We start from the raw sequence: 15,645 nt of genomic DNA, 5'->3' as shown, positions 1-15,645 counted from the left end.
TTTGCTGTGAACCAAGTGCCTTATATACACATACGCTTAATGACCACTGTAAGGTGTCCTGAATTTCGAACATTTTATTTGCTTTTATTTAAAAATAAAATTCTTTACTAGATATAGCATAAAACAAAATTTTAAAGTGAAAGTATTTCTGCTGTACTATTTCTGTATAAAAAGTTGGTTAAAATAATGAAGAACGGTGGCCTCGTTTTACAATCCTAACTGTATTTTTCAAGGATTGGAGGGTCACATTGTTAAGAAAAATATTTACATAAGCTATTAGCAATCATAATTAGGGTGTCACAGAATTCTGCAGGCAATGACTAAGGAGGAGTCACTAGAAGTCCAGGTGCTTCTTGCCTCCGGCCGTCATGCCACAGCCTGGGCCCAGCAGCTTGGCGGATTCTGCCAGATCCTGTTTGCTTGAGCGGCTCACAGTGTCTGACAAGTCTGGAGGCAAATGCAGTCGCTATGGCAGAAGATTTCAGGGGAAGGAAAGAAAGAGGGAAAAAAAATAATTAATTTTGCTTTTGCCAGCACACTTCAGAATACAATATTATGCTCTGTTGATCAGCATTTAGTCTTGCATATAAAATTCCTGCTAAAACAATTCTTCAGATTAAAGCCCAATATAATCACATCCTTTTCCTACTAGATTTTACAAACTGTAGACATTACAGAAACTGGACCAGGAATCTTAGTGGCATATTTCCAGAGTCCAGACCTAAATGTATTATAATTTTTCTTATTTAGGTAGAAATGAAAACACGAGGGTGCACAAATAAAAACATAATTGAAAAACATCACATAATAATGGCAGGGTTGTTTTTTCGCTTTTTTTTTTCCCCTTAGAGCTCCAAGATGGTATTTTTAATTGAATGTAGTTTTTTAGCAATTATGGATTTCTGCAAATGCTTGTTTTCCTTTGTATATTAAGCTGACCTGATGATTTTTTATTTCAAGGCTATACCTTCTTTAAGGAACTTAACCATTTTCATAGACATATGTCATATTGACATAAGGAAAAAAAGGATACCAATGAAAGGGTCAATATTTTTCATATGCTCAGACAGGTCAGCATAACATCTGCTGTAGGTCTTGGTAAGTCTGTTTCTATGCATGATGTTGGGTCATGTTTTCAAAAGTATAGTGTAGCTTTGAACATCTCCCCTTCCTATCTGTCTGCAGATACAGGTTGATTTAAGGAGACCCAATAACTAATCACAATTACAGAACAGTTATTATAATTAGGGAGAGATATTCACATTTCAAAAGAAACTTTTTGGTTTTTCAAAAGGATCTCTATCAAGTTCCTTTAATTATCATTGCTCTCAGACCACATGATTTGTTTCATAAAAATCCAAACTCAAAGGAACATGTTTGTTGTGTGAGGCAGAGTGGGTGTGGGAGCCTAAAGGTAAGCAGGGCAGGATGGGGTCATCCCCTGATGACTAAGCAAAGCCTTGACGAGGTGAACTGACCTGGAGACAACCTATCTGAAACCCTTCATTTGAAAACTCCCTTGGATATGAAAAAAAAAAAATCAAGATGAGAAAGGGAAAAAACATTTTTTGGGGGTCAAAATATTGTGATATACTAGCATATGTTCTGGCTAGTTTCTTTCCTGATAAAAGGCTTGTTTACTGTCATATAAACACAAGCTGTGTGCAGGGATCAAAACATTTTAAAACATTAAAAATAATTTATGAAAATATTCTTCCTTGATTTCAGTTTGCTGATTCAAATATATCTAGGGTGAAAGACTACTATATAGATATATGATCAACAAAGATGTCAGGGAGGTCCAGAAAAATATAATATCCATACAGTAACATAAATACAGTGTTATTCATTTGTATCCTTAGCACTCAGCCTGTCACTTATTAAGTCATTAAATGTCTATTTCTTAAATAATAAAAAAGAATTCAAAGAAAGACATATTTCTTCCTTTGTTTTAAACAGTTTTTTCATTTCTTCATACCCTAGTTTTAGAAAGGATTTCAGGTAGAAATAAAAGTGTGAAAGGCTCAGGAATCTAAAAGACACATATGACTCTGAAGTCTGAGGTCATGAATGTCTCTGCAGTGTTAACTCTAACAATGTTCATGAGAGGAAGCAACAAGGAAAGAGATATTTAATTATATGTCTGAGCTGAAATGTTTCTTGAAGATCTTATTGCTAATGAGCAGAGGAAAAATGACTAGGGAACATGCATGACTTAAAAGCTCTCTGAAACTTAAAGAAAAGTCCCCGTTAAAAAATGTGTGTGTGTGTGTACTTTTGGTTGGAGCCCCACAGAGATGAGGTCAGATGGTGATTAGACTGTTTAGGAAATCAACTGGAGTCAACAAATATTTAGAATCTACTCAAAGCAAGGCATTCTGAAAAGATACGTGAACAGGGTATCCTCCAAACTCCGTGTTGCCTTATATCCCAATAACAGGCATGAGACAAGCGTACAAGTAACCCTCACAGTGAGCAGTCCAAGTTACATCCACAAAATTGTAGAGACAAAAGTAGAAATTGTGGTGGGGGGATGGGAACAGAGAAAGTTTCACGGAGATGGGCTAGGTGTTTAATAATGAATTGGATTCTGGCATGTAGAAATGGCGATTTGCTTAAGGGTAGAATCAGTACATTTTAAAGATGCATTTTGGTAGGTCCTACTGCTCTGGCAATCCAAATGGGGAAACTAGTGTACTTTATTCAAACCAGCATAAATATAATTTATTTCAGGAGCTTACCTATTTGCTAAAAGTTTCTCTTCCTTTGCTTCTCTAGGCAATGAGCATGAGCCAGCTGGCTGAAAGCCCTTCATTGCAAAAGTAGCTAACTGTGACGTGTGACATGCTTGGAAATCTTTCAGGTTGAATGGCTTTGAAGAAAAGTCAAATACCATTCATGTGTAACTTCTGAGCACAGAAATTTGGGGTGATGTGGTTAAATGCTCCTAACCAAATGCTACACTGTAAAAGCTAGTTGTGCACCCGTGTCCTCTGAAAAAAGCCCAAGGATGGTTCCTGGAAGCATGGAAATCTGTGCGATTTTGCTAGCTTTTGTTGACTACCACTTGAATAAGCTAACTAGGCAGCCTAAATTCTCAAGCGGTGGCTTCGGCTTCCTCCCTTTCTAAGCCTCCCCCTGTGCACCATGTCAGTGCAATGTGAAGCCGCGAGGAAGAAGAAGAGGTGGGTTCCAGGCTTGCCAGGTGTGTCAGGCACGTTCCCTTTGAGGCTTCCAAAGCATTTACACACTTGATGTGTAAACGTTCAGATGCTGCTGTACCCCAGATCTGTCTTCTGAAAGAGCAAGCTGTAAGACACTCTCCACAGCACAGTGACCTCCTTTAGACTAAAGCTGCAAGGCTGTGGGGGGATAGAAACATCTAGTCTTGAAGTTTCGCTGAGTAATGGAAAAAATCAGGACTATACAAATAATCTAGTACAGATTTAATCTTATAAACCAAATCAAGGTATCCATCTTTCTCATTTTATACCTGGGGTTCTGAGGCCAGGGGCAAAAACATACCTTAGATCTTGAGCTAGAATTCTGTCACCTGATTTTCTTTTCCCAGATTCTGGGAGGAAGGCATTGTGCTGCTGAGGCAGGAGATGCTTATCTGGCTGGCTGCCTGCCTCTTTTTTCCATGAATGCCTGGTCTAGAATGATGATTTCTGTGTAGGCAAAGGGACCTGGGGAAGGTGTGACAGCTCCCAAGGTTCTGCAGAGGCCTGGGGTGCTTTATAGCAATTCATCCCGCTGGTTTGTTGTTGTTCAGTCCCTCAGTCGTGTCTGACTGTTTGCAACCCCATGGGCTGCAGCACGGCAGGCTTTCCTGTCCTTCACTGTCTCTTGGAGTTTGTTCAAACTCATGTCCATTAAGTCGATGATGCCATCCAACTATCTCATCCTCTGTCGCCCCTGTCTCCTCCTGCCCTCAATCTTTCCCAGCATTGGGGACTTTTCCAGTGAGTCAGCTCTCCAAATCAGGTGGCCAAAGTATTGAAGCTTCAGCTTCAGCATCAGTCCTTCCATTGAATATTCAGGGTTGACTTCCTTTAGGATGGACTGGTTTGATCTCCTTGCTGTCCAAGGGACTCTCAAGAGTCTTCTCCAGCACCACAGTTCAAAAACATTAATTCTTCAGTGCTCAGTGCTACAAGGTGGGAAACAGGGAGGCTGACAAAATGCCCTGGCAGATTAGGGGAGTTCCTGCCAAAAGGCACCCTTAGGCCCATAGGAAGCCCTGGGTCCTAACGAAGAAACAGTAGCAGAAGTGATTTGCTCTGTGGCTTCAAGGGGGACCAAGCTAAACTGGACCGGAATTCTTCCCCCTCTGCCAACTTTTCTGTCCCTCTGTTGGGCTGAGCCATTATATTTTGCTCTTTCCTGAATCAGCAACTCTACTGATCATATATAGGATTGAGCTTCCTGGCTCCACAGTTCTCTTCCTAATTCCTTTTCTCCCAGCCTGCCAGACCTGTGCTTAGCACTCACAGTTCCCAGACAGACGGGGCAAGATAATGAATCTAGATTACCACTTGGATTTGAGACAAATTGTAGGTAAATACCCATTAAAATAAGCTTAATCAACTTATATTTTTCATATTTTTTCAAGACCAAACCACTGGGCACCGTATGTTTTCTGAAAACAACTCATGTAGTACATTTTAATCTTTAGCAAATGAACAGAGATTTGTTTGTATCCTTTATAATTTATGACATTTCCTGAAAAGTCACACTTTCCATTACTCACAATCACAGAAATAGGGGTTAATATTTCAAAATACTTCCTAACAGATTTTTTTCTTTAAAACATAATCATTTTAAATGAAAACTTATGAACACCTTTGAGCATATAGGTTCTACACTGGTCTTTTCACGGGGGCAGCCAGTGACAGTTTGCTACTCTACTCCCTGTCAGTATGACCTCAGATAAGTCACATGTGAGTCACTTCACTCAGATAAGAGTGCCGAAGAATTGATGCTTTTGAACTGTGGTGCTGGAGAAGACTCTTGAGAGTCCCTTAGACTGCAAGGAGATCCAACCAGGAAATCAGTCCTGAATGTTCATTGGAAGGACTGATGCTGAAGCTGAAGCTCCAATACTTTGGCCACCTGATTCGGAGAGCTGACTCACTGGAAAAGACCCTGGTGCCGGGAAAGATTGAGGGCAGGAGGAGAAGCGGTGACAGAGGATGAGATGGTTGGATGGAATCACTGACCCGACAGACATGAGCTTGAGCAAACTCTAGGAGATAGTGAAGGACAGGGAAGCGTGGCATGCTGCAATCTGTGGGGTCGCAAAGAGTCGGACACGACTGAGCGACTGAACTGAACTGAACTGAAGTCACTTCATTTGTCTAGCTTTAGTATCCTTATCTATCACAAGTGAATGATTCTCCCCTCATAAGACTGTTACCAGGATCAGATGAGATATGAAGTGTTTTATGAATTATTAAGTACTGCACTAATTTAGTTATACCTTTTCTTGTTCCAAAAAAGCCATGTGAGGTGACTTATAAAAATATATATGTCACAAGAGAACCCCATGAAATAGTATGGAAAAAGATAAAAATAAGTGAGCTTATTAGGGCAAGGAAATGAATCTACCAGTTTAATGAAAAACATATTTATAAGCAACAGTAACAGAACACTGGACTTGGCCAGCAGGTCTGGTCACTAAGTCTGAGCATTTATTACACAATGCCCTTTACTGTGGTGCTGTCAAGAAATATAAAAGGAAACTCCAGTAATAGTCTTTGCTTGTGGTAAGATTTAAAAAGTCTAAATAGGACTTCCCTGGTGGTTCACTGGTTGAGAATCTGCCTGCTAATGCAGGGGACACAGGTTCAATCCCTGGTCTGAGAAGATCCCACATGCCATGGCAATTAAGCCCATGCACCACGACTACTGAACCCCCTGCACCCTAGAGCCTGTGCTCCGCAACAAGAGAAGCTGCTGCAATGAGAACCCGCGAATCTAGAGGTTAGCAGATAGAGAGGAACCCCCGCTCACCACAGCTAGAGAAAGCCTGCACGGAGCAATGAAGATCCAGCTCAGCCACAAATAAATACAATTTTAAAAAGTCTAAACAATTTCCCTCACACTCAGTAATACAACAGTGAAAATGGGGCACATCGGGTGCCTGGCTTCTGGGCCAGTGAAAAAATGCATGACTTTGTATTAAAGGAGGCAATTTGGGGTCCATTTATCACTATTATGAAGGGAAAATTCCACTTTAAAAAAAGTCATTTTTATTTATTTACTTGGCTGCATTGGGTCTCAGTCGTGACATGCGGGATCTAGTACCCTGGTCAAGGATCACATCCAGGCCCCCTGCATGGGGAGTGTGGAGTTTTACCACTGGACCACCAGAAGTGCCATCACCATTATTTCCTCACAAGATTTCAGAGGGTTATTTCAACTTGCAAAAAAAATTACTCTTATATGCTATTACATAATTATTATATTTCACATTCTTGCATTTATATTATTTCATGATCATTACATAATTACAATATAATGGCATATTGTAATTACTCTACATCTGGTTACAATTTTATAATGTGGAAGATACATCTGCCTAATTTTGGTGAATTCTGTGTTATTCTTATACATGAATGGGGCAGTGGAAATCATGCCAGAATCATATTTTTGCTCTTTTTGGATAAGTGTACCTTTGATAGTGGCTGAATATGTCTGGAAAAAATTCTGCCAAAACATGGTCAAGGTTTTAGCTTTCACTTCTGTTTAAGATCCAATTCATTCTCAGAGTTGCAGATTTAAACTGTTCTATTGAATCTCATAACCATACTATATCCTGTGAATTGAAAAAAAATTCAGTTGGTTCTTCCTGATTGATCTGAAAATTAGACAAAATTTCAGAGTTGGAACATTGCACATTGGCTGCCCATTGAAAAATGCTCAGGTGTGCAATTATTTTGACCGTCAATTATAACTGACAGTATTGTCTTGCCTCCAAGCTCACCTCTCTGAAAGCAGATTGTGAAGAACTCACTTGTCTAAACAAAAGTGTGATTTGTGAAAAGGCATGTGTCTGTGGCAGAGATTGTTAGCTTACTCCCAGTATCTATTCTCTTCCTTTGCAGAGTGAAAAAAATCTCTGAGTGGGACACACGGCCTCCCAGAATAAAGGCCACACTTCCCATCTTCCCTGGCCAATAGATGAGGCTGAGTGATTAGGCTCTGGTGACTTCATCTTGAGCAGAAGTGCCATGGTTAAGTTCAAGGTCAGATCCTTAGAGAGGGGGAATTGCCATTCACTTCCCTTTCCCTTGGCATCACTATTCAATCCCAGCAAGAGGGTCCCCCCCTCACTGGGCACTGATGCTCCTCCCCCCTGTGGGGTGAGGAGTTAACCAGGGTGGAGGTGTTATGCCCATCTAGAGCATATTTGGTTATGCCCATCTAGTACCCTTCTCTGTAGGACACACTCTGGGCACTCAGGGCCTCAGAGCTCCCTGTGCAAATGGCCACAAAGCCTGCACATGTCTCTTTCCCAGGTCTGTCCCTTGTGGGTGAAATTCGTTATCTGTGTGCACACCCTGGAGCCCCAGAGGAACCCAGGGATGGCTGTGTGTGGGGAGTGTGGACAGAGTTTGAATGTGCAGGCCGGGTGTCCCCAAGCACATCACATTGCCTGCTTCTGTGTGGGAAGGAGGCAGGGGTGGGGAGAGAAAGGAGGTAAGCTGTAGGCCAGTTCCTCCTATGTCTCCATCTTCTGGAGTGGAACCCTGATCTTATATTTAAACTTAGCTTCCCAGGAAGGTATACTTGTGAAGAAAGGAAAATAAAATATATTTAATGATTTGTTGGCTTGGTAACTTTTAAATATCTAGACATGTAATTACGTGGTCCTTTATTTGCATTCTTGCTCTAAGCTCCGCAATGTTGGGGACAAGCTAAACTTCCCTTCTTCCCACTCACTGAAATGTGGACTTGAGGGCAGGCGCTGAAGCAGCCATCCTGGACCATCAAATGGAAGCTACCAGCTGAGCAGGGTGGAGCAAAACCACAGAAATAGCTTAGGGTCGCCTAAGCTATTAGGGTCAGGCACCACCTGACCACCAAAAGAGCCCTGGGTCACCAAATTGGGCTTTTATAAGATATGTGTTCTATATTATTTAAGCCACTGCTTTTTTGAGTTTCTTTAATAACAGCCTAACCTATATCCTGTTATAGAGAATTTAGTACCCAAAAAATGGATTGAATTCTAGCCTCAAAAATCTAGATTGGCTTAGTGGTTAGAAGGTGGGCAGTGAGGTCAGTGTTGCAGGTTGGAAAGCTGATGACTCTCATTAGGCTTGTGACAACTTGGAAGGCAAACCTCATATCTCCTAGTGGCTCTAGTTGAAATCTTGGAGAAATTCAGAATATTGGCGTGTTAGTGGCTTCTTGCCACTTTCGGCAAAGTTATTTACAAAAGAGAAATGAACTTAGGCTGGAGCCATAGAATGTGCTAGAAGAGGTAGAGGGATGACAGTTCTATTAAAGGAGGCACCTGCCTGCAGCTCACAGCCTAAACTAACCAAAAGCTTGTAATTTGGGGCGTCAGAGGGTTGAGAAAGCCCAGCTACTTCTGCAACTGCACACCAAAGCAGGCAACCTTCACAGATGTCTGTGCCTCTGAGCCGTGGTGAAATGCCTCATTAAGAGGCTGGCCAGAAAATGGGAGCCAGAGACAACAGTCAGATTAAGGGTGCTGCCTTCTTTCTCAAGTCAATTATTTCAGATTGCTCCAAGCTAGTTACAAGTGAGATGAAAGGGAGGGGTATAGGCAGAATAGAGAGACCAGAAAATAAGACTCAAGTCTTACAAGATGAGAGCTGTGGTGGACAGGCGCCCATTTCAACTTCCCTGTGGTGCGTCCACCTGCAGGTAAGAGGCTGGAAAGGTGTGAATTAGGCTTATCCACAGCTGCAGTAGATTCAGAAGGTGGAAAAGAAGCAGGTACTTATCTTCCTGCTACTTTTACTGTGGCAAACACTGTTGCAGGGACAGTGGGGTTTTTTTTTTTTTTTTTTTTTTTTGCATTCTAGTGACTAGTTGACAGCTTCATAGGCATCACAGGAGCAGAGAGTCAGCTGTGGGAAGAGAGGCTCACCCAATTCCAGTGTCCAGTGACTTGCTCCCGGGGGGGCCAAGAGGCACCAGCAGCAGTGGCCATGGGGAGTTTCTAGCCCTAGGATTGCAGCCACGGAACTGGGCACTTTCCGGGAGTAGCTCTAGTTGTGGCCTCCCAATTCCTCACCTAACTGACTTTGGTGGAGGCAGCAGCCTCCCTGGAGGCCAGTTTGGTGGCATTATCCCTCAGTCCTTCCAGTTATTTCACTGGCTCCCAATTTTGGGGTATTAACTTCCCAACTGCATAAAATAATTAGATGGGACCTGTTTCCTGCAGCTGAATGCTAGAACTATCAATATGTCTGGACAACTTTTTGGCTCTGATTACTTGCATGTGGAATTGAAGAGAAGCAAATTGACTGGCAACCTCATAAAATTTGGAGGGGGTTGTTTTGTCAAAGAAACAAGCCAAGAGTCTATGATTTTTCAATGCCTACAGAATCTTAGGTCTTGGAATCTGATCTATCTATAGTGAAAGTTGCTCAGTCATGTCCAATTCTTTGTGACCCCATATTTAGTCCATGGAATTCTTCAGGCCACAATACTGGAGTGGGTAGCTGTTCCCTTCTCCAGGGGATCTTCCTGACCCAGGGATTGAACCCAGGTCTCCTTTACCAGCTGAGCTACCAAAGAACCCACCGATCTATCTATAAGTGGGATAGAAAAACTGCAGCCTTCAGGGAGTTCCCCAGTGGTCCAGTGGCTTAGACTCTGCGCTCCCAATGCAGAAGGGAACTAGATCCCGCATGCCACAACTAAGAGTTTGCATGCCACAATTAAAAGACCCCTCATGCCACCAACTAAAGGAACTGGCATGCCATAAGGAAGATGGAAGATTCCCGCATGCCACAACTAATACCTGGCACAGCTATGAATAAATAAATAAGTGAATACAAACAAACAAAATCAGTGCAGCCCCCTAAGGGGCTCATAGCGACTCCCTCATAGTGACTTCATGTAGCTGTCACTGGGAATAGACAAGGAGTAACTTCCTAAAGGGACACAGAGGACAGTGGACAGAGGAGTTCCTTCCAGAGAGCAGATGGAGGGCTGCAAACCTAGCTACACTCCTCTGCAGCCAGGGCAGAAAATTTTTGCAGTTCCTCACCAGTAGGATTCCCCACTCATTCCTGAAGAGCAGGTAATGTGTGGGAAGAGGCTATAATGGATATTGGGGTTCCAAAGGGTTGGAGACTATGACCGATCACTGACCTCCAGTGTCCACTCTCCCTTTCTACTTGAGTAGAAGAACCTATGAATATACGGCCATCCTGAAAAAGGCTTCACTTCCAAGCTTCCCTTTCAGCTAGTTGTGGAACATGTGACCAAGTCTGCAAACAGCAGAAGTGATATTTCAACTTCAGGATATTCAAATGGGATTTGAACTCAGGTATTCTGGCTTCAAAGTCCACATTCGTACTCTGTGCACCAGACCTTTTGTAAGCACTAAGGATAAAACAGGGAACAAGATAGGCAAAATCTCTACATCCAAAAAACAACTTCAGAAAGGGACAATACACAGACACTTACCGACTCAAGGAGAGACAGCTAACATATAGAAAAGCCAACAAATGGAGAAGATCACTCAGAGAGTGAGAGGTATTTTAAGGAAATGAAATATGGTGATACGATACTGCCCAGGGATACTGTTTGGGTTGGCCAAAATGTTCGTTTGGGTTTTTCCATAACATTTTAACAGGAAAACCTGAATGAACAATTTGGCTTACCCACTATTTTAATTGGTGAAAACCTTTCCGGAGGGTACATTTGAGCTAAGATCTAAATTTGCAGAAAGGACCATCACAAGACATGGAAAAAGAAACTTTCAGGCAAAGGGAACATTTTCAACAACAGAGAACAGTTGTGGCACACATGTGTATTCTATTAAAGACAGAATTTTCTAAAAAGGCGGTGTACACAGGCTGTTCTAGAGCCTTTCTTCTGATTCAGAAAAGACATTCCAGTCACTAGGTGACCCACTGGATCCTCCCACTCCCACCGTCCTCCTGCGGGGAGTGGTGGTTCCCAGCCTCCTGCGTGCCCAGCGGGAGGGTTCCAGGTAGAGGGGTTGGGCCCTGTGTGAAGTGGTGCTGTTTGTGGGGATGGTTTGCTGCACTTAATCCTCTTAAAACGTGAGTCAGAATCTTTTGGGCCACACAGTACTAAGAATATCACCATGTTTCAGTTTCAAGGTTACTGAATTGTCAGACACTGAAAATATGGGAAGTCATGTTACTTTCCTCCTCTATGTCATATGACGACGGAGAACAAACTAGATCATTCCTGAAGAACTTTCCTTAAAATAGTTTTATTTTCTACACAAACTAAAGGCAGTATCTTTTTCTTATCTTTGTCTCTCCTTGTTTTTTTTTTCTTTTTTTGCACATTTTATTCTCATTAATGTTCTAACATGAGCAGGACTGAAAAAAAAATATCATTTAGGTAACAGCTGGAATAAGGTGACTTAAATTGTTACCTAAACTTGGACAGTAGAAACTATGAAAGGCACTGCTCCCCCCACCCCGCCAACTCACGAGCCTCTTCTCTGGGATGGATAAAGGAAAAAGGAATGGGGTGGCTAAGTTCCCCATGGTCACTGTGATCCTCGGGTTGTGCATCATGGCTTGAATGAGACTCCTCATATTTCCCCAAACGGACTCCCTCCTATTCATTCTTCTTGAATTGTAGTGGGGCTCCTCACTCTGGCAACCTTTTGACTGGTCTCCAGCTCTGCTTAACCCAAGGCTTGCATGGGCTCTGGAGCACACAATGCAGGCAGGAGCATATAAGCTCCAGAGTGTGCAGAATTTGAATTAAGTCTCAGCAGGGCCAAGCTGAGAGACTCTTGAGATCTGGGCCTACTGCTGCTCTGGCAGTAAGTGGAAGAAGCCTGAGGTCTTTCTGTGGAGAGACCATCGTTCTGACAGGCTCTTCAGGCCCGCTTTGCCCAGGAGGTCCCTTTTCTACCCGAGACAAGTGAGGAAACATTTTAGCCGCAATATATTGGTACTACCCCTCAGATGGCTTAAGAATAATAAGGTATTTTAGGAACATATAGAGCTTTTAGATCTGAATGTTGAGGTTGAAAAAAAAAACACGTTCTTTTAGAAATAAATCCAAACTACTAACTGTGGGAGAATTCCTTTTTATCTCCCCTTTTCTTTTTAAAACACATGGAAACTAGTCTGGAGGTGACGAAAGGTAACAATCTGTTTTTATCTACTAGAACTAATGTTTGAATTTTGTAATCTGTAATCTGAATGAAGCCTTCTACTCAGTAAACAGTTGGCAGATAAATGTGTGTGCAAGTTCAAGGTTGATCCCTAAAACCAAGAGATTTTTAAGACTACTCCACTATTTCACTTAAGAGACTGGCAGAGGTCTGACTGATACATAGCTAATAGAAGAGATGAGTTCTAACATATGAAAATGCAGGAATCAGAGAATTTTGAATTCAGATAATGGCTTAAGTTATCACACTAATTTCAGTCCACTAAATAACTCCACACTCTGGATGAACTGGATGAACACTCCCTCAACCATATAGTTTTTGGAGGTAAGCATAGCATAAATATGAACACATATGGATTTCCTTCTGGCCATCCATGAATGAAAGCTGGGAGCATAATGGCCAATGTGCCTGCTTGTATAATGTCCTCCAGAGAATGCAGAAAGAACATTGCCCCACAAAACCCTGATGCGGTATGAAGGACTCGGGAGAAATGGCAACGGACAACATCTCAACAGCATTAAATCTCCCAACTGCTCTTTAGTTACTTTGAGACCCCCACGTTTAAGGGTCTGTGAGTTTCTGGGTATGAAGAAAGAATTTTTAATGGGGCCAAATGTAGGTGTTTACAAGGGGGAATTGTTGTTTTTTATTAGGAACTGCCTTATGTTCAATAGTTGTATTTACTTTGTCAAGCTAGCCAGAATTAGAAATCCCCATTGCTAGGCAGCCTGGAGCGTCTGCGAAGTATTTCTGGGCATTCAGAACTGAGGCATGTGCTGCCCAAAGGCAGGTTTCATTACAGTGTGTTATTTAGTCCTTGTTCATCCCCCCCTACCCCCACACCCCCAGATAGCAGTACTTATACCACAGGAAATCTTGGTTACTTTATGCTGAAACATATTTACATGACTGAAATATGACAATTAACACATTTGTAAAGCTTGAGGGATAGGCACACATTAATGGTTTTTTGAAGCAGGCTGATTTCCTGAAGCTTTTAATCTTATTTTATTTTGTTCTGCATGCATGAACAAGTTCTCCTTTACTATAGGTATTTGATAAAGCCTACCTGGTAGGAATGTGAATGAAAAGAAAATAATACAAAAATTAACTTTATGGTTTATCTTCGCCAAACTGTTCTTAACTGCTTTTACCAGTTCAAGGTATAGTGAGGGCTATTTTTGACAAGTTGTATGTATTAGCTTTTATACAAAAGCAGTTAGGTAGTATGGTTTTGGTTGGCAAAATGAAATGTGGCTTTCTCTATACTGACAGTATAAAAATTTTTCATGATGAATGAGAAGTATCAATTGCAGTAGTGATTTTCTGCACTCCTCATGGTCAAAGGTATGCTCTCCTAGGTGGTGTATATTTCACTTGCTCCAAACTTAAATTAAAAGCCAGGTGATATTAAGTAGTATTATTTCAAAAGTGCTATTGTGTGCATGTGTGCATGTGTATTTGAGTGTGCATGTTTATACATATAAATATACATAACATGGCAATATTATATTTTAATATAAGTACATAGATTATAATTGTTGAAATCTTGGTAAAATTTAGAAAAAAATCCTTTCGTATCAGAACCCTCTGTAATGAAATGAAAACTTCCATTTTCCTTTTTATTTCTGAAAGCATGTTAACCCTGGACACCTCTACTCCAATTTTCACTTAAAAGTGGATGGCAAATTTACAAATTACACTGGTTTCAAATAGTCACCCAGTCCATCTATCTCTCCCCTTCACAGAGCTCCTTCCTCACCAGTTTCAAAGAGAGCTCAGTGAGCAGGCTGGGCAGAGCAAGAACCCTCTCTCTACACGCCTTAGGGCAGTGATGGGGCAGCACCAGACCCAGCGCTCTAGCCAAGGGATACAGATTAGAGATGAGGACCTAACTCCAAAGAGTAACTCTCTGCTGAAGTGACTCCACAGATAAGAAGTAAGTAAAGAATCCATTTAGTCTTAGGTAGAAAACCTTTCCATGAATAACGAGGGAAAAAAGTTAAAGGACATATGAAGCAAATAAAGCAAGAAAAAATACAGATGATCAGAAAAGAGCAAAATATTTGTGAGTATATAGATAAATGATTATGCCTACTTCTAGGGACTTTTTTGGTGTTTGTTTATTTGGCTTAATCAAAATGCATGTTTTAATGGAAATGTTAACAAGAGTTAAGTTTAATTTTCATGGAGATTGTTTTCTATTCTTTAAAAACTCATTTGCTTTTATACGTGGAGGATTTTTTTCCCCCACCACTTAACTTTACCATTGAAGTTAAATCTTTTTACAAGGAGGTCTAAAAGATCCTTGAAATGTAGAAGAACCAACAACCTGATATATCAAACAGGCTAAATCCTGCCTCAAGTTTTCACTGTAGCAGGAAGAGTCACTCTGGTTCAAGTAGAAACTCTGAAGCTTGAGGTCATTTCAGCCAGGGTCTGAAGGTATATGTAATGTTCCCAAAGGGGAACATTCTTTTGGTATATGTAAAATTATGCTCAAAAATGAAATAATGGAGCAAAGTGATTTTTGTAACTGTAATGCAGGGTTAATTCTCTAAGTTTTAAAGATCTGAATGAAATGAAATAGACATATTTGTACATTTCTATTTGATTCCCTTAATAGAAGTGCACAAAAATTTCTCAAGGCACTGAAAGTAAACGAAAGCATGATATGTGGGAAAAGATCATCAAATGGTTCCTAAAGTTCAATACTGACAAGTTTCACAGTTTAACAAATGATGATGAAAAAATGTTTTTCCTTTAAAAATTTATCAAGGAGTGGTATTTTTTCTTCTGTCTTTCACTCTAACTTATGCCCTAAAGGGATATTATTTGCTCTAAATCAGTTTAAGTTAACACATCAAATCATTACCCAATTAAATATCTGTAAATTACAGAACATATTATAAGCGTATGAAAAAATTACAACAAGCATCTTTGAGTTATCATTATAAATTTATTTTTAAGTAATACTAATATTTATGTGTTTATATCCTAAATCTATTAACTGACTTGTATATTTTAAAAGTCTATCTTAAATATCTTACAATTTCTTTCAACATTAACTAGAATTTGTAATTAAATATTAATACCTCACACAAAGAATAATTGATTATATTTAAAAATAATGAGGCAAAAACTATCTGAAAAGCTATGGAAAAAATAAAAGTGGGAACATATTTCTTACTTCTAAACTAGTCAAAAAAAAATTCCCAAACTTACTGTCAATTAAAGGGATTTAGTAATACTCACACTCTATTCTAAAA

The 15,645-nt window shown here is 40.6% G+C and overlaps 1 protein-coding gene across 1 annotated transcript in view; it reads right to left on the bottom strand.

The window, feature by feature from the left end:
- Window positions 1–56: 56 nt before the first annotated feature.
- The window catches only part of ELP4 (elongator acetyltransferase complex subunit 4), a 225,699-nt gene continuing 210,110 nt past the window's right edge, over window positions 57–15,645 (bottom strand). Inside the window, exon 10 of the mRNA XM_061151202.1 lies at window positions 57–466. Coding sequence (XP_061007185.1) covers window positions 335–466 — 132 coding nt within the window. The 3' untranslated portion in view covers window positions 57–334. The remainder of the gene's footprint in view (window positions 467–15,645) is intronic.

Source organism: Dama dama, chromosome 1 (assembly GCF_033118175.1).
Source record: "Dama dama isolate Ldn47 chromosome 1, ASM3311817v1, whole genome shotgun sequence".
NCBI lineage: Eukaryota > Metazoa > Chordata > Mammalia > Artiodactyla > Cervidae > Dama > Dama dama.
Note: the sequence above shows the minus strand (reverse complement) of the source record. Positions and strands in the feature narration are given on the sequence as shown.